Source organism: Colias croceus, chromosome 3 (assembly GCF_905220415.1).
Source record: "Colias croceus chromosome 3, ilColCroc2.1".
Taxonomy (NCBI): domain Eukaryota; kingdom Metazoa; phylum Arthropoda; class Insecta; order Lepidoptera; family Pieridae; genus Colias; species Colias croceus.
Genome location: NC_059539.1, coordinates 223588 through 251189, shown reverse-complemented (window position 1 = coordinate 251189; position 27602 = coordinate 223588). Strand labels below are relative to the sequence as shown.

Sequence of the window (27602 nt, the reverse complement as noted above, 5' to 3'; positions counted from 1 at the left end):
TATTACTATAAATAATAATAAACACGCGTTTCGCTTGATTTACAATTCAAATGATAATATACAATTAATAGTTGAGTCAAGAAGATTTTACTTTCATATATATTTCAAGTTGCCATCATTATTCTACACTCGTTCGTTTCTTATTTTCAAGGAAATAATAGTGTTTTGTTACATCACTAAAGGAAAATGTTCTATAAGTTAAACATTCCTAAATTATTTTTATTATATACCTTTTATTACTTTGTAACCAACAGATTCCAAATAAAATACATCTGCAAACATTGCAGCATTCACACAAAATGTCATTTTATTTTAAAATCCACCACAATGTTCAATAAGTCACGATACAAAAGCATTTTTACATTTCAGCACTCACAATGAACATTTGTTTTGACACAATTCAGTTTTTACACCATACTTTATAACACAAAATCACTACAACTTCCAATAGTATATACTTCTTCATTCACTTAATTGTTCACGTATTTATAACTCGACGCATTTCAAATGTCTTCAAATACTTTAAAACTCGTCTACACTGAGATCTCCTGTATTTGGACGCGCTTTTTTGGAGGCGCGGCGCTGCTCGCTCTCTCCTTTAATTCTAACTCGCTGCTGCGCTGTGGAAGTCGATTATATGTTAATTATAGTCATAAATATTCAAAGAATTCAATAATTATTAAAAGTCAGAAAGAGATAGCAGTCTTTCAAACTACCAATGTGCGAGTAAGACGTCAGACAATTTGAATCGATCATTTCTTGGCACGGTTTGTAATAGAACTTCAATCTAATTTATTCATATTTACACGCTCAATTTACGAGCAAAATGTGTAAGATACGGCTTTAGAACATACATCTACATTCGCAAATATTTAATTTGAATTACAAGATTGTAGACGTTTTTGTAAATGTTTACACATTAATATAGACTATACTTTAAAAACTAGATGGTTTCAAAAATACTATGTTGTGTAACAAAACGAATCATTACACTACTATAAAAATAACTGCGTTAAAAACAACCGACTTCAAAAACGGAAAAGTAAGAAATAAAAAAGATTTGATATTATTAATTACTACATATTATTTTTATGTGCTATTTACTAAAAAGGTTTGATGTCGGTGCATGGGCTTAATACTAAGTGCTTAGTGTTTGGCACCGACTTCAAACCTATTTAATAAATAGCACATAAAAATAATATGTAGTAATTAATAATATCAAATCTTTTTTATTTCTTACTTTTCCGTTTTTGAAGTCGGTTGTTTTTAACGCAGTTATTTTTATTTAATACTTTTTAGTGTATTTTTCAACACGAATCAAACGAGCCCAAACTCGATAAAGTTGAGTCAATATATTACTGAGTTCCTATGGCCACCTTCCGATTCCATCATCAGATCAGCTCCATGTCATGATAATGTTTCATCGCTATCCAATTTACATTCGTATACAAAATTTCAGCTCAATCGGTTACCGGGAAGAGAATCAAAGTTACTTGCTACATTGAAATTAAGTCATCGAGTACAGACAAAAATGCTCATAAAATAAAAACTACTAGGCCTAGCCGAATAAAATTTTTATGGGACCAATTCGACACCATCCCGCATCGAACAAAAAAAGAATCACGTAAATCGGTTCAGAAACCTCGGAGTAATCGGTGTACATACATAAAAAAAAAAAAAAAAAAAAATATACCGGCCGAATTGATAACCTCCTCCTTTTTTTTGAAGTCGGTTAAAAATAATATACAAGCTTGGTCTATAAAAACACTGAAAATTTCGTTCCAAGATTAATGTCTTCAAAGCATGTACAAGAAAATGAAATACAAGCATGAACATCGCAAGGCATACATGGCATTCATCGCAAAATGAGCGGGAGCGAGTGCCGCGTCATCGCAGCCCATCAGCCCATAATGTGAGCGTTTTGCTCGCATCAATCACAGTGCATTTTATTCGAGCCATCGATATTACGTCTCTATTTGCTTACTCCGATTCATGATGCATTGTTACGCGCCATTTCTGCTCAGTGATGATTATTGTTGGCTCGTGTGCGTTGAAGGAACGACTGGAGCGTTACGTGTTTTCAGGAGTTCACAAGAGGGTCCATGGTATATTAGGAACGTACTACATATACAGTATTTCCCGCTTATATAGTATAAGATCGTCTGTTGTGCTCTCCTTACACATATTTTACATTTGCATAAGCTCTGAAACAAAGTACAAGTGAACATTTCTACCTTAAGAGTGCTCTTGCGCGGCGAGGTGACGGTGTCCCCACTCGCTGCGCTCACACCCGACCGGCTTGAACTGCTCCCTAGGAAACAATGAATGAATTCATTAATGAAAAAATCTTTAGTAACATCCCATATCTTACATATTATTAGGTATGTATATAATAAGCCGCTCAGCCCATCTCTACCCGGGTTAGATAGAGGGAAAATATAACATATGCTACACATAAATAATGTAGCGGTGTGGTGATAAAATTTCAAAATAGATTGTCTGTTTTGGAGAAAATTTGGTTCAATCTATATAATATATAAAACTCAAAAGTGACTGATATAGTGATCTATCAACGCACAGCCCAAACCACTGGACGTATCAGGCTAAAATTTGGCATACAGGTAGATGTTAGGACGTAGGCATCCGCTAAGAAAGGATTTCCCGAAATTCTTGCGGGAACGGGGAAAAACGGGGATGCACGTACAAAGTCGTGGGCGGAAGCTAGTATTAAATAAACTTACTTACGTATATAAAATAACCTATGAGTACTTTCTGTATAATTTTAGTAAAGACATTTTTAGTTTAATAATGTACCTATATAATTATTATTTAATGGATGCAAGCTTTCAAAATACAAATTTTAAAGGTATTCTCGTTCTGTTGATTAAAGAGAATATTTCGTTTGTGTTTATGAGTTTACTTTGAATAAAGTTTGCCTGGAGAGGTAATATATTAAATTGATATGTTTTATTAATGTCACACATAAATAAATGAATTTAAAATAGCGATTCTGTGGTCAAATGATCACGTCTATATTGGTTAATCGGGTTTCGAGGAGGTTTCAATCCATTTTGGGTGCTACTTTTTTATCACCATACTAAAAATAATTATATTCAAAACAAAAACTGTATAAAATAGACAATCATATTATGTTCTATATATCAGTTGCAATAGTCAATAGATTGCAATCTAAAAGATACTGAGTACTAACTATAGTAACCTAACAATAATTCTTAAATACCTACTGTTTATAAATATTACCTACTATAAAACAGGCAAAAACCGATTACATTTTTTAAAAGCAAAGAATGTTACCCAAAATACTTAAAAAAAATGTTTAATTACCGTCTCGTCTGGGCCTCCGATTGGCGCGCCGCTTCCCGCGCTGCAGGTAGATTCCCGCGAAGACCAGCAGGTTGAGGGCCAGCAGGAAGCAACCAGCTCCCACGGTCACACCCAGCGCTACTGTGTAGCTGTAACAAACGTAGCGATTGTCTATGCTCTCCTAGTACTTTTGTATTGAATAATATCGATATTTTTTTAATTTTTAAGCTATTGCATAGCTTCTATCGCGGGCCTTGAGCGTGGGGACTGAATTGAGAAATTCCGTAACGAAAAAACCTCACGCTCCCCACTCTGACGGGCTCGGAGGTGTTGCTTGAAGGCATGCTATGCAATAGCTTTACCGCGGCAGTCCCCGGGTGCCACACGTCTTTTTTATAATTTCACCGACATGATTGTAAAAAAACGAAGTCTTAAATTAAGAAATATCATGCATTTAACAAGGCTGTTATAGTTTATAAGCTATTTTTACTAACTTCCATCACATTAATCAAGTCTATAAAGTCTTAAAAGAAGACCTTTTCAACCTATACTGGCTGCAAAAGGCAACAATGTTCAGAAAAGGACAATCGATAGCATAAAATAAATATGAATTACATCTGGATCCACAACGGAACACGAAGCACGGAGCTCTACATACTGAAGTGTATTATCGATTATCGTAAAAGGATTTCCTTCAACTTCAAAATAACATTTTTTAAGGAGACGACATAAATTTTTCTATTCTTTTACAATCAAAAATGATAAATTCTCCCATTATTATGCCATTATCAAGTATTTCAACACGATATTGTCTATTTACATAATTTCCAACACACCTCAAGTTATTTAGCAAAATCGTCCGTATTTTAATTCTCAGCGAGGAATATTATTTACGGGGAATCCTTTTGAAATATGACGCCATTACCTCGTCGGCGCGCGTCCAGTTAATTCTGTCCCGGTACGCCATCATTTAACATTATCAAGTGAAGCCAGTCAGCCAGCCGACTTGAGAAATGGATCATTCATGAGCCACCGTCATGAGTCTTTCAGGAAATATTGTATGAATCATATCTGCTATTAGAGAATGTCGTTTATACTTGCTGAGTACTCTACCTGATATTATTGACCTATTAATAAAGGCTTTTAATGAAATAGAAACGTACAATAAGTTTTTATAATTATTTAATGAATTATAAAAAGATAAAACTGGACATTACGGTTATGTAATATAATAAGATAGAAGAGATATTTATCGTAATAACCAAAACGTATTTCGCTTACTTTAATATAATTTTACATTTTGTCATCTTATTCGTGGATATTGTAGAGAAAATATTTATTTTTCAAACAATCCATTGTATTTACAATGTTAACTAATCACTTATTAAAAGACAAGAAGGTCAACATTATTAAGAAAAAATATTTTACTTTGTTCTTTGCAGTCCCTCCAATGAGAGGTCTGCTCATACGTAATGCTACTTATAAAACGACAGCTATTCCCATAAGGAATTCCGATGTAATAGCCGAGTAAATGCGATTGCAATGAACAGGTACCTAAACACATTAGATGAATTACAGGCAGCAGATCCGTCTTGTAAAGCCAGCGATATGGACGTATATTTTTGCCAGCCCTGTTTGCTTCCGCATTGAACGTTGCAAATGTTTACGGGGAACTTTTATAGGAATAGGGCTGCCATTCGAGTGTATTTTAGAGATTTAAACTACTTTAACAGTGTCCTATTATGAACGAAGGTTGGTAAGGATGGGTCGATATTTGGTAATCTTCATTTGTGTATTTATAAGACTTTCTCATAAGTAAAATATACGCAGGTATAAGTTAGTGTATCAATAAATTTACACATTTGAAAATTTTGAAATTTACTACGCAGTAAAATTTGGTTTTATATGAAAAAAGGGTAGAAGTGAAGTCCCATGTCTCCTAGTGGGGTGAGGGGCAGATGCATTATACGTCTATTTCACTGATCGATTTTCTTTAGGGACAAGTAGGTGATCAGCCTTTTGTGTCCTGCCACCGGGAATCAAACCCAGGACCCCTCGGTGTTACGCTCACGCCTCAACCACTGTACCAAGGAGGCGGTCAATGAAAAAAAGGGTACTGTAGTATAAATTGTTATGATATAAACACATAAACGCTATTTCATTCAAAGTTGAAACTAAAAGCAGTTTTGAGAAAATATCGCTATAATGTTACAAGCGAACGTTTTATCATGACTTCATACAATATTAATAAAATTGAGACAGTAAAAGTTTCAAAGTTACCAAGTCCTGAATATTTATCGCTTGCAAGCGGATATATAAAACTATGAGAGGCAGCCCTAGCAAACCTTTTTGGTAAATATGTTTCGTACGGGCAAACTTCTGTTATCTTGAAATTGCGAACTTGCAGTGTGACTCTATGAGAGTTTTTGTTAAAGTGGCAAGTATAATCCAATGTAACGGAATATAGAAGATGTTCAAACTATTTTCCTCCTTAAATAACGGAGCCTTACTTTATTATATTACAGCTCCTGTCCTTGTATTGTTATAGATAATTTTTGTGATAACACGAAGTTATGTTTCGTGTTTTGGGGAAAGAGATAAGCGTAAGGCTGGCCAGATGCTTTGTTATTTGTTGTAATGAGGAGCTGCTTTTATTGTTGCAATATGGTTAGTAATAATATTATTTTTATATACCTAACATAATAATCGTGTCGGTCAACATACTTCTTAATTTGCAATCGTTTCTTTTAACCCATCAAATTTTAGTTTCGAACGTTAAGAACATTCATTATGAAAGACGAACACGAACGAACACTGTAAAGTTTTATAGTTTGGGACTTGTCGCTTAATCATTCTCCAGCAAACGACAAAGCAAATATCAATGTTAGCAATGTTGTTGAAAGCCAAAATTTTACAGCAAAGTAGGTACTATAAAAGTGAGGTATTGTTTGATTTTAAAACTTTCGCAATTACCCACCACGGTTGGACAAAACTCCGACCCGGCTAAAACAATACCTTTATTAATGGTCAAAGTTTCGTTGTATTTGCAACTACAAGTGCTATTTTTCAGTTTTAATCGGGACTTATTATAATTCCATTATATAAAAACATGTGACTCTCGACAAAAAATCTCACCAGTTATAAATAACTAGGTATTCAGGAAAAAATTCAGACAAAATTTCTCAATTATTAACTAAATAAAATTCCAGCGAGAATTAATAAATTCATAAATTATTATAGTCTTAGCGGAATGTTTGATCTCCAATATACCAGGAAATAATCGTGGCTAATGAAAATAAGTCTGTAGGAATTATTTTGTAAGCGCTTCGTGATAAGTAAAATTTTCGCAGCAAAAACGCTTCGGAAAATTAAACGGATAATGAATGTAATACGAGCGAAGTTTTAACCAGATCGTAGGATAAGATGGTCTCAATTATAGCTTTTTATCGAAGTTATATTTATTAAGTAAAAAACTCGTTACTCTCATGAGTTTAAGTTTGCCTTTTTTTTAATTTATGTTTTAATGTACTTATTAAAATGTACTTATGAGTTTTGGTAGTGCTAATTCCCTACACGTATCCTGATTTTTTTTTTTTTTTTTTTTTTAATTAAATAAGGTTGCTAATTAGAATAGCACCTTATACAAATTACAATCTAGCCTACAAGACTAATAAGTAATTTTATGTTAACCTAAATTTCTAAATAACTTATTCTAAGAGAGTGTCCATTGTCACTTGCTTAGTGTCTGTTAAGGGGAAGTAAGTCACTTTGCTCGTGTGCTTTGGTATACAGATAATTGTCACTGTTCACTTTTCACTTATCACTACACTAACTCAAAAGGTTTAGTCCTTTTTAGTCTTCGCACTAGGTCCGTGGTGTCAAGGAGCTGGATAGCCTCAACATTCACGTGATGATGAAGTCGATGTTGATGAGCTTCTGCATGTTTTTGAACAATTTTGTCCACGGTGTCCACTTTTAGGTCACGGTGGAGGTCACCATTACGAATGTACCATGGAGCATTTACAATGTCTCTCAGTACTTTATTTTGGAAACGTTGTATAATGTCAATGTTGCTTTTTTTGGTACAGCCCCACAGCTGAATACCATACGTCCATACTGGCATTAGGACTTGTTTATATATGAGTAGCTTATTATGTATCGACAACTGGGAGTATCTTCCAAGAAGCCAATACAATTTCTTATAGCGCAAGCCTAATTCTTCTCGCTTCTTCTTGACGTGAGCCTTCCAGCGTAGCTTAGCGTCAAGCGTCATACCGAGGTATTTCGCCGTGTTGGCATAAGGTATTTGTTGGCCATTAAGGAGTATCGGGACAATCTGTGTTCTTTTGTTTGTAAAATTTATGTGAACGGATTTGGATTCGTTCAATCTTATCCGCCATTTCCGAGTCCATTCGTAGACCTGGTTCACAGCTTCTTGAACTTTATCTCCTGCTTCCTGGTAAGTGATGCCTGTGGCCATGATAGCAGTGTCGTCGGCAAATGTTGCAGTAATGTTTTTTTCTAATACTGGGATGTCACACGTATACAAAAGGTATAGGATGGGACCCAAAACACTTCCTTGTGGTACACCAGCTCGTATTTCCTTGAGGTCCGAGTAGGCATCGTCTTGTCGAACTCTAAATACTCGATTGGTTATATACGATTCTAAGATATCTGAAATTTGTTTTGGTAGCATTGTTCTTATTTTATGAATGAGACCTTTGTGCCAAACCTTATCAAAAGCCTGAGCGACATCTAAAAACACTGCTGAACAGACTTTCTTTTCTTCAAACGCTTTTTCGATGACATTTGTTAATCTGTGAACTTGATCTATTGTGGAGTGTTTCTTTCTAAATCCAAATTGGTGTTCTGGAATTATTTTCTTCTCATCAAGTATTGGCATGATCCGTTTAAGTAACAGTTTTTCAAAAAGTTTTGATACTATTGGTAGCAACGAGATCGGTCGATATGATGTTACATCATTTGGTGGTTTTCCTGGCTTTAATATCATAATAACTTCAGCAACTTTCCACAAATTAGGCACATATTTTAACCTAAATGCAGCGTTGAAGAGTGTTGTTAATTTAATTATAGCTTTGCGTGGCAAATTATGCATTATTTCGCCTGTGATTAAGTCAAACCCCGGAGATTTTTTTGGGTTAATACTTAACTTAATTTCGTTGGAAATCTCTTTGGGTGTTACAGACTTTATTTGTAATTCTTCATTAAGGTTTTGATCTTCAGGTAGTTCATTTGCGTCATCATCATATGGCTTAAAGATATTTTCCAGATGTTGCGCAAATCTTTTAGCTTTTTGTTCATTGTGGATTGCCCATTTTCCATTTTCTTCCTTAATTGGTGGAATATGCAGAACGGGTCTATTCATATGTTTCGTAGCTTTCCAGAGAGAGTAGTCTGTGCTGCGATCGTTAGTCAGTTTTTTGAGATATGACGTCATATTAGCGTCATTTAGTTTTTTTATCTCTCTTTGTAGCTGTTTTGTGAGATTATTTAGTAGCTTTTTATCACCAGGAAAACGAGTTTGGTGCCACCGGTTTCTCTGCTTTCTCTTTTCACGTAAAAGTTCGATAATATTCTTCGGGTAGACTGCTCCCCTGTGACAAGAGTGACTATCTGGTGTGTTTCTCCATGCTGCTTGTTGTATGTCTACCATAAATTTTTCAACTTCTATATCAAGTTGTTCTGAATTTTTTAATGGTATATTAAGTTTTATATGTGTGTCCAAGTCGCTTCTAAAACTGTTCCAGTCTGTTTTCTTATTTACTAATCTTAGGATATTATTCTTATTTATAATATTTATACATAATTTAAGAATTATGGGCGAGTGGTCTGAACTCATATCGTTCATACTCTTTATATCTAAATAGTTAGATGATATATTTTTATATATAAAGAAATCCAATAGGTCGGGTATTTTGTTTGGATCTGTAGGCCAATAGGTTGGTTTGCCCGTAGATGCAAAGTTACAGTTCATATATTTCATGGCGCTTAGAAGTTCTTTGCCTTTAGGTGTAATCAACCTGGAGCCCCAATGGGTATGTTTGGCGTTAAAGTCAGTGTTTGTTTGAACTTGCTGAGAGTAGACGTCTCGCTCGAGCTACTAAAAAGTGCTAACACATCATAACAACGCCGTCGCTGCGGCCGGCCGCAATGACCTAGTTATTGCGCTCCAATAGCAAAAATAATTGTTAAGGCGAAGTAAGATTCGTTCGCCAAAATAAATAATCATGAATACCGAAAAATCAATAAATCTAAGAACTGAAACTGAACATCTGTTGTTCAAGTGCTACTCCGAAGAGAAAAATGTACGTGAAAAACTTGAAACCCACGTAAGGCATCTGGAGGAACAAGTAAAACTTCTTCAACAAAAATTGAACTCTTTGACTCCAGTGGAAACGGAAATTCCAGAGAAAAAAGAAATTGAAAAGAAGTCATCTTCTCATGTAGAATACAGCACTGATGAAGAAGAACTTGCCAAAGAAACGGAGTGGATTAGAACCAAGAGCAGGAAAAAACGCAAACTGAACACTTCACCCACTCATATCTCCGATAAAGAAGAGCGAAATGAGGAAAGTAAGGAGAAAGTAAAACCCAAAAAGGTGCCACTTCCTCCACCTATAATAGTAGATGACATCAGGAACTACCAATCGTTCCTTGATCTCCTCTTAGAAAAGTCGCCTGGGGGCGGCTTTACAATTAAAATTATGCACGGAGAAACCGTAAAAATTAATACTGAAAATGAAACAGTATATCGGACCATCACAGAGTTTTTGACTGCCGATGGCTTTCATTGGCACTCCTATGAAAACAAACAATTAAGACCAATACGAGTTATAGCTAAGAAATTGCACCATACATGCAACCCAGATAGAATTGTAGAAGACCTGAAAAGAAAAGGCTTCAAAGTCGAGGAGGCAGTAAACAAGCTGAGGTGGAAAGACAAGACACCTCTCAATATGTTCATGCTTACCTTTAATAACGGAGAGGAAATAAACAAAATCTATGAGATAACGTCTATATTAGGATGCAGGGTGGAAATCCATCCCTTGAAAACCTCTAAATTAGTTCCTCAGTGTAAAAGATGTCAAGCCTACGGGCACACCCAAAAATATTGCTCCAAGGATCCAAGATGTGTAAAATGCACTGGTAGACATCTAACTAAAGATTGTAAAAAGCCAGCAGAAGAAAAGCCAAAGTGTGTGCATTGTGGCGCTCCACATCCTGCAAACTATAGAGGATGCATGGTAGCAAAAGAAATGCAGACGCTTAAAAATAAAGCGACGAAAAAACTAAATATCCCAAATCAGCGGAAAACAGCAGATACAAAAGTGGTTCCAGCTGTGAAAGAAAGCAGGCAAGTAAGTAAGCACATCACCTTTGCACAAATCGCGAGTGGTAACCAGACGAAAGAAAGCAACCAAATGAAAGACAGCGTTGAAGGAAAACTCAACCAAATTTTAAACCTCATGTCCACATTTGACGATAGACTAAGGAAACTGGAAAGTAGCAATAGAAATGCTACATCTACTGCTAGAAAATGACTCAAATACTTAGCATAATGGAATGGAATGCCAATGGGCTTCTTAAACACCACAATGAATTACAAATTGTCCTTGAAATAGAAAATATTGACGTGTGCTTAGTATCGGAAACACACTTCACCAAACAATCATACATTAAATTTAAAGGTTACAAAGTATATCTTGCACTTCACCCAAATAACACAGCTAGAGGTGGAAGTGCAGTGATAATAAAAGAAAAGTTGAAGCACTATGAAATAAGTAAAATCGAAGAACAAGAAGTACAGGCCGTAACAGTATGCGTTGAAACCAAACGTGGTCCTGTATCTATATCAGCCTTGTATTTCCCACCGAGAGAATCTTTTAATAAAGAGAAATACGTTACCCTTCTCAAGAGTTTCGTATCCTGATGATATAGATGTTTACCTTTTTTAATAAGAATGATATTCTTCGAACTTTAAAGTACTGGCAGATCCTAACAAGTAGGTACCTAAATCATTTGTTATATGCGGCTATGAAGTTATTGTATCATAGAAAAAAATAATTGTCAATTCCTTATATACATACATATTATCAATAGCAAGTAAATAAATAAACATATCTAGGGCGTTTTGATCTAAAAATATAATATCATTCCTTGAATACTAAACATTTTCATGAAAATCAAAGATATCTTTGATCAAAGCCATAAACGACAACTGTCATGTAACACAATTTACATCCTAAAAAATACATTAGAGAAAAAAATAAGTAGGTACACGATTATAATCAATTCTTACCTATAGTACTGTGTGTCCAGAGTGAGCGAGTCCTCCTTGGGCGAGGGTCTCGGCGGGGGGAGGGCGGCGAGCGCGGGCCGCGCGGAGGGGGAGGGGGAGCACTCCTCCGACTCGCTGTCTTCCTCCTCCTCGCTGCTGTCTTCGTCGTCCACGGTGGAAGCCGTCGTGTACATCTCGGGGAATATGTCACCTAGGGTGTGAAATATTGTATCTTCTTTAATACTGCCAAAATGTTTAAGTTGTACCAACTTTCAAATCTCATATTTAGATTGAATAGTTTTTCGTAACAAAATTTTCGTGAAAAATGTTAAAACATCGCAAACAGAATCCCATGAAATACTTTCTAATGAGAATTGAATACACATTTCTGAAACAAAATATAACGTCCCAAAATATTATATTACAAAGAAAACAAACAATGCAAGAAACGTACTTCGTAATAATTTAATCCGTACGCATCTTTCACGGCAATGGCTCTTAACATGCGGGACGAATTACGTTCAGGCATTTCCTGTGCTTTCCGAAATAAAGTTTAAAAGATTTATATGATTGTCGGCAGGTACGCGCCAGTATTTTCTGATCTATGACGTCACTAGCTACGATTTACTGCTGCAATTTGTCTGACTTTATTGTCTCGTGTTTTTCGGTTGGCTTCTAGGAAAGTCGATTGGCAATATTACGTCTTTGACTCTGTTCGTTCATTTGTGAGAAAGAAAATTTAGTGCAGAAATTATAGGGAAGGAAATTGGCACACAAACAGTTTATACATGGCCTACTTTCGCAGTATTTTAAGTGAATTATTTTCAACTTCCTACATCCTCTTCCTGTTTATTGTAGTAGTTAAATAGGTAAAGAACAGCGTATAGTAAATTTCTTTCGTCGTTTCAGCCGTTTAGTAAATTTCCTTAGGAGACAAATGTTTGAGTGATAGCATTACAAAGAACGAGGAACACTAAAATTAGTAGCATTACAAAGAACGAGGAACACTTTATATAAACTCATTGTTACATCTAGGTTACATCAAACAGCGAGTACATTACCTAACCTGCACGAGCCATTTTCACAAACAAGCGCACTAAGCTCGCAGGAGCCTCGCTTTAATCCGCGAGCGCCTCAAGCGATTGAAGCGCTGCAGAATTTCAAAGCCAGTTTCAGCTCGCTAACTCAAAGCGCTAACAGAAGCACTTTCATGTTAGCATTTGTACAAATATTCTTTTTATATCTGGAGGGGATTGCCGGAACGGCGCACGTGAAATGAAGATATCAAACTTACGTATTAACGTTTGAATGAGTACAGCTCCAACGGTCTAATTAACTGAGAAAAATTGCATATAGGTACGCAAAAATAGGTATATAGGTACCATTTCGGTGGAGTATTATTATTAAGCCCGACAAAACTATGTTAGATAACATTAAAGCCAGTGATTTGTTGCTTATTATGTCTATCTTAGATGTCTATATAGCCTTTCAAGGATAGGTACATAGAGAATATTAAATACATAGTTCAAATACGCTCTGCATAAACACATAATAAGGAATCCATTAAGGTGCTAATAAAACTAAATTGGACTCTCAAACAGATATTAGCAAACCAAACTAGCTTCCCTTAATTTCCGTTATGAATGAGGTCAGCCCGGCCCGAAGGGAAGGTATGAATGACCGGGAATTTATAACCAGAGAGCTTGAAATATCATTACCTCTGAATAGAAGCCCAGTCTTGGATAGAAGTTCTTCATTTTTATGAAAATAGAACCTTTCTAGGTGAAGTAAGTTAGTGCTCAGTTTAGATCAAGAGCACCTTTTAAACTGATCCATAAATAGAAATCCAACAGTAATTATTGATCAGTATTAGTGAATATTGTGCGTTTTTCTTGATTCGAAAAATTTGCACTTTCTGTTGGCTTTTTCAAAATAAGCCCCAAAACTAATAGACTATTTTTAAAAATTCCTTAATTTTGCCATTGACTGCAAGTTTTTCATCTTTTTCTGGACAGAGCCACATTGAGCTATACAGAAAGAAATATTGAAATTATATCATTCATTTTGTTTATAATTCATGGAGATATTATACATACTTAAGTATTTCTAAACAGTTTTAATCGAGCCTGTCCTACGCAGATGATATTATAAATATTTGAAATTATTCCAGTCTATTAATAATTTCGTTATCAATGCAAAGTCAAAGTCTCCAGGATAAGGTCAGGCAGGTCTGGAGCTTGGCATTTAATTTATCTAGACTATTGTAGTATTAAACATAAATAATTTTAGAAGAGAAGTTAAAATATTTTAATAGAATATTGACTATTAATTAATAGACTAAATTTTAGTCAATATATTTTTGGAAGTTCTACTGATGTTTAATTTTCTGAAATTATATAGTTGATTGAATGAAATAAAATCGAAAATAGGCTTTCTATACTACTACTTCTAATTATATTAGATTTTACAAACTCCTATTCCTATAAAATGTCTTCAAAAATTCTTATTTAAAAACGGCATAATCCCTTTTAATCATTCCCAAGTTATTTCAACGTTTACGAAACAAACATTTGAGATGGAGCGCCTTCCAGCATCACCAGACGAGTCACGTAACAATTAAGGCCGCCTTTGTTGTTGGCACACTTAGCTTGAAAGGAAAGGAAAACAAAAGTGTGGATCTAGCCCAAACTGTTCTTCACCTCCAAGTGAATCCCGGACAAAGGAGGTCCTGGGAACACTAGCATTGTCCTACAATTTGCCGATTTATCAGCTGAGCGCTTCCCCACGTCCGTGACGTAATAAGTGCTTAATTTCAACTTGGTTTTCGGCGTTTTATGAAATTGTGCTTTAAACTAAACTTGTTCATGGATAAAAGATATAAATAAATTTATTTATGCGTTTTTTAGTTGGGAAAAGAATGTTACACAGAAAATTAACAGTGTTCGCTTTTCATACTATTTTTGAAGAGTCTTTTCATCGAGTAGTTCCAATATTTTCAATTCGAACTGTAAAATCATGAAATCAAAGTTAACGTGTATTTTGCACAAACTTTTGATGTTAAATGTGGAGCTTGATCCCGATCAAAAAATAAAGAACATTTTTCAATTACAGAATTCAATACGTAAGTAGGTAATGAATATGAATTTGGTTCTTCGATAAGTATTTGTGGGGAAACAAAGCACCTTTGAACCTTACAATCGTTACAGCTATACAAAGAATAAAAGAAAAATAGCGCGTACAACAACAAGAATCTCATTAGGCCTAGAAAAGCAATAGATAGCTAATTTATTATATTACTTGGACAGCAAATACGGTGATTGTCATAAATTTCAGACAATGCTTACATCGAGGAACAAACATGTCCCCGGCCAGCCAACCCAGGCTGTACCAACACAATTTGATCTTAAATCATTAATATTAGCGGATTAGTTTCCACGTATAAGGTTACTTCTCTATAATTGACATTGAATTCATAAATATCTTGCAATGTTACTTAGAATGGAACATTTTGTTGATGACTTTCCTCATCTTTTGTGTTGCTACGATTTTATAATAGTATAACATAAACGAAAAACTATTTATGGACTAAAACAGTTATTTATTTTGAAATTACGGCTACCTACTCTTCGTGATAACAGCATCGATTTATCTCTTGTTTCAGTTGTCAGTATTGTTGCTAAGATTGTTGCCTTTTCTTTTAATATGTGCTTTCTGGAGGCACAAATGCTTAACACACTTTTCCGAAGTTCCATCGGATATTGGATAATACGAGTATAACGTTTTTCCCCTTCTCAAATTACAATATAGCCTATTAATAATTCTAATAAGAAACAAAGTTCAGTAATCAATTGACAAGTGTCTGTAAAACATTAATTGCTAGAAATAATAAACTCTAAAGCCCATTCAGTTCCAGTAAACGGTCATGTAACAGACCATCGCGCCTAGAATAATATATTTTTAACTGCGACGTTCAAAGAAATTTAATTAAAAACTTTTAAAGCATACATTCAGTAATTTTCCTTTATATGAATAGAAGTGACGCCAAGTCGCCGAGTTTGGCAGCGAGCGGAATATTTTCAAAGAGCAGTTAATAATGGGGTCTCACGGAAATCACAGTGGAGCTGACTCCACATCAATTACTTACGTCTTTTGCATGTCATTGTTAAATGTTTCTCTTGATATACACAAAAGATTTTTCTGTATTTTTTGAAGTGAAAACTTCTTTAGCTACGCCGAGGAATTTTCGGTGCTCAATTCACGGGTTTGCGTCATAAAGTGACAAGTCATCTAATGACTCTGCTCACTTTCAATTTTTATTTTACTCTTGTGTCCTTATACCCCTTGAATATGTCTAAACTTTTAGATTTTTAATTCTATCAATAGAAGGCATGTTTAATTTACATTTTGTAAAAAAATATACTTTATGTAAATTATAGTGCAATTGTAGTTTATGCTAAAAGTCGTCAAAATCAGTCAGGTTCCACTGTACGTATTAAAAGGTTTGTCAATTTCAACGTAGAGACAATTTAACTATTTTATAGTAGTAGAAACGGCACATAAAATTGTTCCCTGCAATCGGGTCACCGGTCTTTACATAAACAAAAAGTGTCATCAAATATTTAAAACGAAAACTATATTATTACTGCGTTCCGTCGAAATATTCCAAACACTGCACATCCGAGGTTGCCATGAATGCGTCAACGTTTCAATACCTCCGGATTTCATAAAAATTGTGCATCTGAAAAACGATTTTCGAAGCATTTTTATTTCGTATAAACGAAACAACGGGAAGGCTTCTAGGCCGCCATTACGAGCCCAAATCTCTCTCTGCGGGGAAATTCCCCCATTTTATAAGTTTCCGGCATGAGACGGACTATCGCCTAATTGCTCGCTCATCACATTTCAGCCATTAAATTTTGCGCCTGTTTAATTTGGGCGTTGTCAACTTTATGGACTCGTTTCAGCGTTGCGTAAAACGTCTATGGATTTTACTCTGTCGTTAAATACGCTATGGAATACAAATGCCCATTTAATGTAAACATTTGTTAGTTAATGTTCACGTACCGGTATAATCACACCATTAAGCTTCTTAAGATATCGCTATTAGTATTATCCTATATCATAATATTATAATGTGTGGCAAACTTGGTTACCCGTATCTAATCCTTATTATACTAATATATTCTGGGTTTAAATGTGCTCTTAGTAGCATATTTAAAATTAATTATTTGTTTGTATAAAGAGCGTGAAATGTAATAGACCGTATCAACTTGATAAATTCACTAATCTAGATCATCTAGATATAGGTAAAACCAAAAGAAGAGAGATTTTAATTCACTGGGTATAATCGATTAAGTAATCAAATTTCGTTCTGGCAACATTATCTGGATCATCTAGTATACTTACCAGCAAACATATCCGGGTGCGTGGATCGAAACTGGTGGTGCGCGAGCGGCGCGCCGGCGCGGTGCAGCTGCGGCACGAGCTGCAGCCACACCGACATCTTGTGTCCGCGGTAGTGGCTTTTCACGCGGACCTTCGTGCCTGCACAATACATCATCGTCATCGTTATCATTGTCAACGCCAGCACCATCATCGTTATTAGTTTTATCATCATCAACAATACCTTCACCATCATCGACATTATTACAATTACCAAAAACATAATTATTAACACTATTATCACCTTCATAATTATCATTACCATATACATTGAGGTATTTAATGACCATCTTCATTACTAATCAAGGTATACTCTAGGTATTTTTATAATTCCATATAAATCTCACCTATACTCAAATACTGTTGCGTATTCAGTTCATATCTTGGCCAATTAACGCTGGCCTCGTGATGGTGGTCTTCAACCTTCGGCGAGAGGTCACCAGTTTTGGCGAACGCAGCTAGAAGCGCCACAGTGGACTCTGCAACCGCTATATCTCCCCGGGAATAGTTTTTTGGGGCAAATGATGAACCTCCGACTAGGGGCAGACCTAGAAAGTAGGGCAACGTATCGCTAGTAACGCTGCCCAACCGCTAGAACAAATATAATAATTTTAAGAGTCTTCATTAAGAAAGTGTTCCAATTATGAATAATTATTTAACATCAATAAGTTTTTAATAAATATGAATAACATATTTTATTTCGAAAGCCAAATTTTATGTCATTAAAAATAACTCAAAGAAAACATATAATTATTATAATCTACGGCATAATACAAAAATATTAAAAACGTGAGGAAATTTGTTTTGAAGATAAATATCGAATTCATATTTTAGGCAAATGAGGAAAAGATGAGGGAAATTCGAGGCTGTAAACATTCCCAGGTAAAATGGAGGCGAATATTGTTTTATGATTTTACAGGAGTTATTTATTCAAATTACTCCTGTCAGTTTCATTTTTCTTTTATCTATTATGTCTATATTAACAATAATTTGTTTGTTTTCTATGTACAGGTGGAAGTCAGAGTTTACATTAGTCGCTTATTTGCTTGACAACATTAGGAGCCAATTATTTATAATATGTATTTACAAATAATCTTTGAAGATGTTTATTAAACTATGTCTTGGTCTATTTTCAAAAAATTGTGTGACGAATTTCCACTACAGAAATAAAACAATTCCGCCACAATGCGTTATATTCTACAATTTGTTATACTGTTTCGTGAAACAATAATGTTGTGATACAATCTAATTCCAAATAACCTTTCTTCAATATAATAATATCATCATGTTGCAGCGTTACCTGCGGCCAGTCGGCGTCGCGGCTCTGGTGCGCGAGGTGCGCGAAGTGCGTGCGGGCGCCGCGGCGCGCGTGCAGCTGCACCAGGCGCAGCGCGGGCGCGGCGGCCGCGGCGTCGCTCAGCGCCTCCAGCGTGGCGTCGCGGATGTTGATCGGGTGCTGGATCGGCTTCTCCCAGTCCGTGTACTCGTTGCGCACGGCCGCGAAGATCTCGTTGCGGTGGTAGCGGTACACGTTGCGGACGAACGTGCGCAGGATGCGGTTCCTGATTGATGGACATTGTTTAATGTGAATCTATTGAAAACAAAACTGCATACGTATTGTGATATTTTTTTCTAGTGAAGATACAAATTATTACTCTTCAGCAGAATGCTCGTGTAATTTCGTTGCGTCTAAATGCAATTTATAATCGATATGCATCAGCTAAACCAATTGGACTAACAGCTTATTTGTCTTCTATGTATTTTGTCTATTATAATTAATCATTATGATTCATTATAATATTAACGTGCACTATAATATGTATGTTACTCGCCTTAACTTTTATATCATAATATTTATAATCTTTTGTACCATTTTTCCGGGGTTCTTATTGAAAAAATTACAAAGACCAGGAAAGCACGATCCATCTCAATGTGGTTTTGATAATATTTTCCTTGTTAAGAAACTATTATCACGGCAAACATTCAACAACATAACAGTATTTATTCGACATTTATATTATCTGAGACAATTTTATAATAATGTACACGCGCTCGAATTTTTCCTCAAAATATTCGTTTCTATCGATAATTATTGCGAGTTCGTAATTTTTACACAAACATCCAATAATCTCAAGGATGATATCATCTTTTACGTTCCATGTATTTTCGTAAACTTGAAGATAATGTTTATACAGGTTCTATCCTAATATTATTTTGTTGTTTGTGATTTAACAAATGAAGCACGATTTACCTTCTACAAATATAAAAAATCTCTTAAAATACGTGTTTAGTTTAAGCCTTGGTAGTAAGTTTGTTGTTTTTCAGATTAAAATAACAACCATACATGTAATACCTTGTACAAATAAATAAATAATGTCTACTAATAAAAAAAAAATACGAAATCCGCTCACCTATAATCTTCTTCAAAGCCATGTCGTATATCATCTTCACTGAAGTACTGGTAGCTCTCTGTAGTTGTAACCACCACCGCCAGGGCACAGGCCAGGAACGTGTCACTAGCATGTAGAGCCCTAGTGGCTGTTTGGTTGGGGATGTCCTTGCTCGTGGGGACCGTGGGGGCCCAGCCGGCGAGGAAGCGAGCCGTGGGGGCTTCTACTGCGAGGAGAGCGGATAGCGGCCGGCTCTTGATGCATGCTGTTAGCCTGGTAGAAGAACTTGGTTAGTTTGAAGTTGTTTAAGTAAAAAATTTCCATTAAATCTAATAATTATTATCGAAACATGTAGGTACACGATTTCTTTCACATTCTAATGGTGATAATAATCAAAACTGTTCGATATTTTTTTAATGATTTCCAAGCCGTTGCGGAAACATTACACTTATTTCACTTCCTAATAAATGAAAAATTTAATCGTTTAGAAACAACGTAACAAAATTTTAACGTCTCTACTGAGTTAACTATTTCATTAACGTAATAATCTTATCTGGATACCACAGCACAATATTGGCTCTACAACAAGAAGTCATATGAAATCAAAATATCCTAAATTATCAATATTATTAAGTATAACCTTACCAATGATCATCATCAGTCTTATCCCTAGAGCACCGCAGAGCCTGCGCTGTGTGGTCACGAGCTAACGCCGCGTCCGGCGCGAGCGCAGACGGGCTCAGTGCCGACCCACTTAGCAATAACACGCGGGATACTAAACCTATAGAAGAAAAAAAACTTAAATTTTACACCGAAAATTATAAGGAGTCTGACAATAAAATTCACTTCAGTCAAAATTCAGATGGCTCTAACTAAGGAAGGATTATTAATTTATGTATTAGGTACGTGTTCTTTTATTTGTATAATAATCATTTTACTATTTATTCATGTATTGAGGACAGTATTGTACGAAAAATATTGTAATTATAAAATGATGCTTGAAATTAAAAATATGGTCTCATTAACGAATGATTAAAATGCAAAGTTCTCATTTAAAACGATGAATCTGGATCTTCTTATTGATATTTTCTGAACCTGAATTTTTTTCCTCATTATTTGGTCATTAAACTGCATAAAGCAGCATTTCCATCAGAACTCATTTGAAAAATTGTACAATGAAGCTCTCGACTGTTTTCATAATTTCAACTCGTCTACTTGATGCTTGAAAAATATTATTTTGAACTAAAAAGTGTGTAAAGAGAAGCGTGATATTATGTAAGTATCGGTAACAACAAAGAAACGGTAATTTTTTATCATCAAGTCAAATATTAGGTTAGCGTGTACAATCAAACCAACAAACTCTTTAGCTTCCTATTATTATAAATAAAGGTACGATGCAAATACAAATGCAAATTAATCATATTTTACCTTTGATAGTTGGCAACATGACCACAGTGTTGACCAGCGCGGCGCCAGCGGCATGGCCCACGAGCGTGACCCTCTTGGGGTCTCCCCCGAAGGCGGCGATGTTGGTCCGTATCCATGACAACGCGGCCACTACGTCAAGCACCGCCGCACCGCCTGCAGCCGTCGCCTCGTCGTCCCCACCACTTGTTAAAAAACCTGAACAATCATTTTATAACAAATAAAAAAAATATACTAATATTTATTAAAAAAATCTAGTCTAATCCATTATTTACTTATGATTTATCACTCCATTCAACAATTTAATATATTATTTACTATAAAATTTTCAAAAAATGCAATAATTTCAGAATTGAAACGACAAGACGACGAGGTTCTTTTATTTATCCTTGAAGATGAATAACTAATATTAAAGGCTACACCGATAACAAAAAATTCCAGTTATTTTATATTTCATAAAACAACTGGTACCGAAGGTTTTAAAAACACAGTCTTTGCTCAGTGGAGCTGTCTACAAAAATGATTAGATTTGCGCCTGATCTGAATAATCCTTTAAGGATAATATTTGGTTGAACAACTTCGAGTCCGTTATCTTTTGAGGAAGATTTGTGAGGTTTTACTTTGGCAACATTTTTGTAAAGTTTGTGTTCACTTTGAGAACTTCTCGGCTTAATTTTTAAGATAATTTTGACATAGTTATCTAGAATTCTCATTCGCTTCGTTTCGTTTTTTTTTGTGAAAAAGTATAAACTAACATAACTCTCTTAAATTTAATATCTAGTTCAGAGCATTCAAATGCTTTTTAAATGAGATTATATTTTTTCTTCATCAAAAAATTCTCACAACTCTACAGGTAAAGATTTAAGTTTAGAAATGAACATTTGATAACACCACCTGTACCTATAAAACAAAATGAGATAAACTTACTGGAATGTTAAAAAAATCAATCAATATTAATCAAAAGTAATTGTAGAGCGGAAATGACTTCGCACAAATGGAAAAAATAACTATTGAAAATTTAAATTGATTGATGGTGTACATTACGTGTGTTTGAAATTTAAGACCGACCGCTCCATCATCCCAAATTAATGAAAAAGGCGGGATAACGCCTACCTTTTTAATACTTTTATGGGACCGCGGTATTCAATTTAAATTTGGTCATAAACCGGCTTTTGATAATTGTTATTTGGATACGTGTTGATCGTTTGAGCTTTATTTTTATGACAAAAAACTCGATCGACAATTATTGTTTTATACCTTCCTACTTAACTCTATTTGTCCCTAGTCTATAGGGAAGTTAAGCTACATTTGATATCTGCAGCATCAGCAGTACGATACATCATTATCGTTTAATTAACATTACTAAATTCAACATAACTAATGAAACAATAACCAACGAAATGAAAAGATCAAAACGAACAGGTGTTACGAAAGTTTCAAAAACACGTAATTTTTCTAACAATACGACTCACACCACGGATAATGTATACTAGCACTCGGCTCACCCAGTAAGCCTATCCTATAGTTGAGGGTGATGACTAGCAGGTGCGCGCGCGCGGCCAGCACGGCGCCGTCGAGCGCGTTGCCCGAGCCCCACGCGTGCGACGCGCCCGCCCACACCACCACTGCGTATGGCGCTTCTACGCCACGCGCGCCTGCACAGTGGTCAGTGGAGTTAGTTACATGCCATAGTATTGAAGCATTGGTACAGGAGATAATGCTTTATTTATAAGAGAAACAAGAATATTGATTCAAGCCTACAAAACAAACCTAAAAAAACACATTTCAAATCCATTAAAGCCAATTTCATATCCTAGAGTTTACAATTATTACTTACCGCTACCGGGAACATAAATATTGAGGAACAGGCAATCTTCGCTCTGGTTGGCGAGCAGGGGGACGCTGGCCCGCAGCTCGTTGTACACTCCCAGCGGCATCCTCAACAGCGCTGCACTCCTGGTATTATTTATTGTGCTGTTACACTTTACAACCATTATAAAATGGTTCGCAAAAGGAAAATGTGGGATAGAAACTGAGTAAAAGCAAGTAATTATCAAGTACTAGCTCTGCTCCGTGGTTTTACCCGCAGTGCTCAGCTCCTGTTGGTCTTAGCGTGATGATATATATTGCCTATAGCATTCCTGGATAAATGGGCTATCTGAAATCGAAACAATTTTTCAAATCGGATCAGTAGTTTCTGAGATTAGCGTGTTCAAACAAAGATTTATTGCAAAACCGGGTCAAGCATAGTCACTTGCATGGAATTATTATTATCGGTTAAGATTTTGTGGTTTCTATTCCAATTCCACAAGAGACAGCTATAAGGTATTATATAGACATTCAAAAGCTTGCTCGTGTAAAGTGTTCGTAATGTGGGATTTCATTAATATCTAATATTTGTGTTCAATTAAACACCTGCTGATTACAAATTAAGAATGAATGGCGGTAAAGTCTTTAGGTTCGTTTTTGTTTGATGGCAATGACATTCTTTATACTACTGTAGAAAAGTGAACGGTTTCGCGGGTAAAAAGATAGATATCTTATATATAAAATTCTCGTGTCACAATGTTAGTCTGCATACTCCTCCGAAACGGCTCGACCGATTCTCATGAAATTTTCTGTGCATATCGGGTAACTCTGAGAATCGTCCAACATCTATTTTTCATATGTACCACGGGCGAAGCCGGGGCGGACCGCTAGTACAATATAAAAGCGGTATTATCAAAAACCAGTCAGATATTTTGTTTTTTTAGACAATGCTAAAATTTCAGAAAAACGAAAAACAACGTTTTGTTTAATTTACCACCTCCTGTCATCCACAAATATTACCACGTATTGAAAGGTAAATGGAAATTTCGTCAGCTTTTCGTCAGAATCAATTTTTATTTTGGGAATACTAATTTGGGCATGTTTTCACAACTCGCCATTTTTCGTGACATGGACAGAAGGATATATTATTACTTATATTGCTTTTTTTCCGTTTAATTTGTACAGGTTCATCTATAGGTTCATCGTTTGTACTATAGTTGAACAATTCGGTACAAAGGAAAAGGTTTTTAATTTGACTTTTTATATTATAGCATACGAATGTGGATGGGGCTCTCAATTTGAAGCTGCCGAACCCTTGAGGTCATATTCATTGTCGTCTTTAACAGTTTTTGAGTTATCATAAGAACTTTTTTTACATAAAATTTGTTGATGTAATCATAGTACGCAGCAGATCAATAACAATTAAACTAACTTGTTCGTTATATCGGGGTAGGTCTGCGGGCACACAGGCGCGAAGGTGTCCGCCAGGCGGGTTCCGGGCCAGGCGCGCGGCGGCGGCGGCGGGCCCAGCCGGCTCGGGGCCCCCGCGTACGGGACCCCGCGGAACACCTCCACGGGCTCCAGACGGCGGGACGCGGGCTCCACTATGATGCCTCTGATCGCTCCTGTGTACATGATACTTGTTAACGAGTACGTTTGTTTAAAATCAGTTAAATCAATTTGTATTTCGGTCAAAATTGTATCGCTCTTACTATACGTTTTATCTTGATATTTTGTTCCCAATTGTGGTCATATTGTATTACGAAATATGGGTATGAATTGGGTTATTGATGCGGTATCGTAATTTGTGATACTCTTCAATGCCTAATTCTAAAGGTAAATGTTTTTTTTTTTCAAACCATGTTCATAAAAACTTAACATTTCCTTATTCCTTACTATAATAATTGTGAGAAAGATTTTCTGACTTTACGACGACTGACTTGATTCTTAGAAGAAATTTTGTTAATACCAAGAATCGACAAGTTCCTTTTTCGTTTTAGCATTCATAAAAAATATTTGATTAAATTTTACCATACCTTTATTTTGTTGTTTACTTTCGATACATTCTGCGAACGAATCGGAATTCAATAAAACGGGAATTTTATTATAATATCGAATACCTCGCAATAATTTCATCGATATTAGGTTAAGATGCTAAAGCTAAAGCTTTACGCTCTCCTATTGATCTGTTATTTTTCGTTCGAATAGTACCTATTTATCCATATAATAATAATATGACAGAATACTGCCTTTAAAACAGTCTACTTTAACTAATGTGTGAATATCAATTGGGTTTACAACATAATAATATTATCTAGTTATACCTAGGTATTATTTTCGTGACTTCGCATTTCCCATTTGTTTTTAAATAATAAGCGTGTATAATACTATAGCCTCGAGCATATTATAATAAAAAACAAAACACACGTAGAAACATCATGATCAACATTTTATACTGTAATCACAATTACTGCAAAATACATATTAAAATATCGCTTCACAGCAAACTATATTAAACTAGAAAACATTTCAAACAAAAAGTTTCTGCAGCTTTTATTAAAATGATTCCCATCCTACACAAGCTGCAACACAAAATTAAAAATGTCATGAAATTTCACTTTGGTACATTGTCACGGCACCCCCGGGGACGTCTGTCCGCCAAATACTTTCATTGTGTTGAATAATAACCACTGTTGTAAAAGCAAGTTTATATCACAATGGTACTAGGATTTGTGCGAATATTTACTTTACATTATTTAGTTTTTGTTGAATTATGTACCTAATTTTGTGATGCGAAAGGTATTTTTTATTCATCTGTTTGTGAAATTTATTGGTGGGATCAGGTGGGATACATATTTTTACATAGACAACTATGACTACAATTACTATTTGTTACGTAGTCTTACATAGTATTATAATTAAAAAGAACATTACTTACACCCGCCGTACACCTTACCCTAAAGCATTATTCATACTAATTTAAATACCGAAATTCTTCTTTGAGTTTCAACAAAGCAATACAAATAACCAATTACGCTACCGCAGCAATCTCGGCAATTATTAATTCGATGGTCCCTTTAATACAAAATGGAATGACGCCATTTGCCCGTGTTGTCCGTATCCTGGTCTGGAGATGATTGGATTGTTCCGGGATCACGCCGGAATTACACTTATCCTGGTATCATGCAGGGTTGCCGAAACTTATAATTAATTCATGGAACTGTTTAGTTTTAAATTAAATTTTCGCGGGGCATATTGAAAATTTTACCTGTTATAAAACAGATAGCGATACTTGTTTCTAAATATATTCAGCCATACTCTATTAATATTAAGAATTTAAATTGGAAATTTGAAACTTACACATTTTGTATTGAAAGAACAATACTATCAGACTTACCAGAACCAAAGCTTTGGACGGGGCTTATTAGTTGTTATTGTTAACAATTTGTTCAATTATTATTATTAAAGACCTATTATTATATTGTGTATTATTGACCTATCCAGCATTGAAAAAGCGATGCCTCTACTATTTTCAAAAGTGATTTCAGAAAATTTGTTTAAACATGCCTGTATGTCCTGTAGGCAGCCCTACACAAAACACTCTGTGGCGATCATCAAACCTCTCTGATTGTATTATATGCGGATCATTTCAGCTCGGGCAAGGTTTGTATGAATTATTTATTAGGTATAAGGTCTTAAATCGCTGGAATTTTCAATTGAATTCGAGCTATTTTAACGAGCGCCTTGCATAGTTCTCATGGCAGGATAACTTAAATTTACAGATAAGAATTTGTAGGCATTTTCGAGGTACCATTATTAAATAGGGGTCGAATTATTTAGTATTTTATATAGATATTACCTTTATTAGAGAACTCTACTGCTGTCAGATAAACTTTATATGTAATTATTTATAATAAATAGCACGAACCATTCAAGAAGTTACCATTCATGATAAAATTTATTTTTCCTTGATGCTTTGAAAGTTATTGTTTGTCCTTGATTTGTCAGAACTTTTAAAATCAATAGCATAGAGTAAATAAAAATGAATTTTGTTTACCCACAGTGTTTACCACATTTTTACTGATTATAATATTGCTTTTTGTAGAATAATTTACAACTAGGTAATTCTTAATGTATCGCATGTTTTGTTTTTTTTCTATGAACTGCAATCACATTTATCTTTAAAAATGGAATATATCTTTAAGAATGAAAATTAGTCCATAAATTATTTAATTCATTTAGGAAGAGAAAACAAGAGAAGTATTTAATCCTGACGAATTGCGGACAACGTGGCGCCTCTGGTAATAGTTCGGTTAAGCGAGAAAATAAAATATGAATACCTAGACCGCATCCTAGAAATGTGACTGTATTTTTAACATTTTACCGACTGAATTTAATGTTAATTTGTGTTATTAAACGTTTTTTTACCTTCTCCTGGTGCTGAATGCTAGTTGGAGATATTTTCATTTAACTTGAGTTATTTCTTTTTCATTGGTGGAATGAAAACCGATTTTTTTATAAAAATTGTGGGTAAAATTATGAGAAGTTCTTGTAATAATATTTCTGCACGTGATCTAGTGAAAGTAAAATTAATTAAATAAAAATTTGTTAGAGTACACGCGTTTTAGGGTTTGTTGCTGTAATTGTCTCATCTTGAGTCCCACAACGCCACGCTTCTGTTTATACTATGAAATTTTGACAACTCCACAGCTCGCGCAGCTGCAGCTGCGCTGCTAAGTCTGTATGCTGGAACACACATACGCACACATACACGCACACACACACACACTGACCGGCATGCGTGTGCACGATGCGCGAGCTGTACCGCGGGCCGGCGGCCGCCAGCACTGCCAGGGCCAGCGTCGCGCACCACGCCCACCACGCGCACTCCATGCGCCATCACGCGGTGGTTA

The 27602-nt window shown here is 35.3% G+C and overlaps 1 protein-coding gene across 1 annotated transcript; it reads right to left on the bottom strand.

Annotated features, from left to right (window-relative positions):
- Window positions 1-289: 289 nt before the first annotated feature.
- Window positions 290-27602, bottom strand: LOC123705814 (neuroligin-1-like). Its single transcript, XM_045654844.1, has 14 exons — window positions 27483-27602; window positions 24122-24314; window positions 22718-22836; window positions 22386-22535; window positions 20884-21078; window positions 20101-20236; window positions 19477-19728; window positions 18366-18627; window positions 17413-17656; window positions 17030-17167; window positions 11645-11834; window positions 3346-3473; window positions 2235-2311; window positions 290-620 (listed from the first exon to the last, which is right to left on the bottom strand). The coding sequence occupies exons 1-14, from the start codon at window positions 27580-27582 to the stop codon at window positions 534-536; spliced, it is 2271 nt and encodes a 756-aa protein (XP_045510800.1). The 5' UTR covers window positions 27583-27602; the 3' UTR covers window positions 290-533.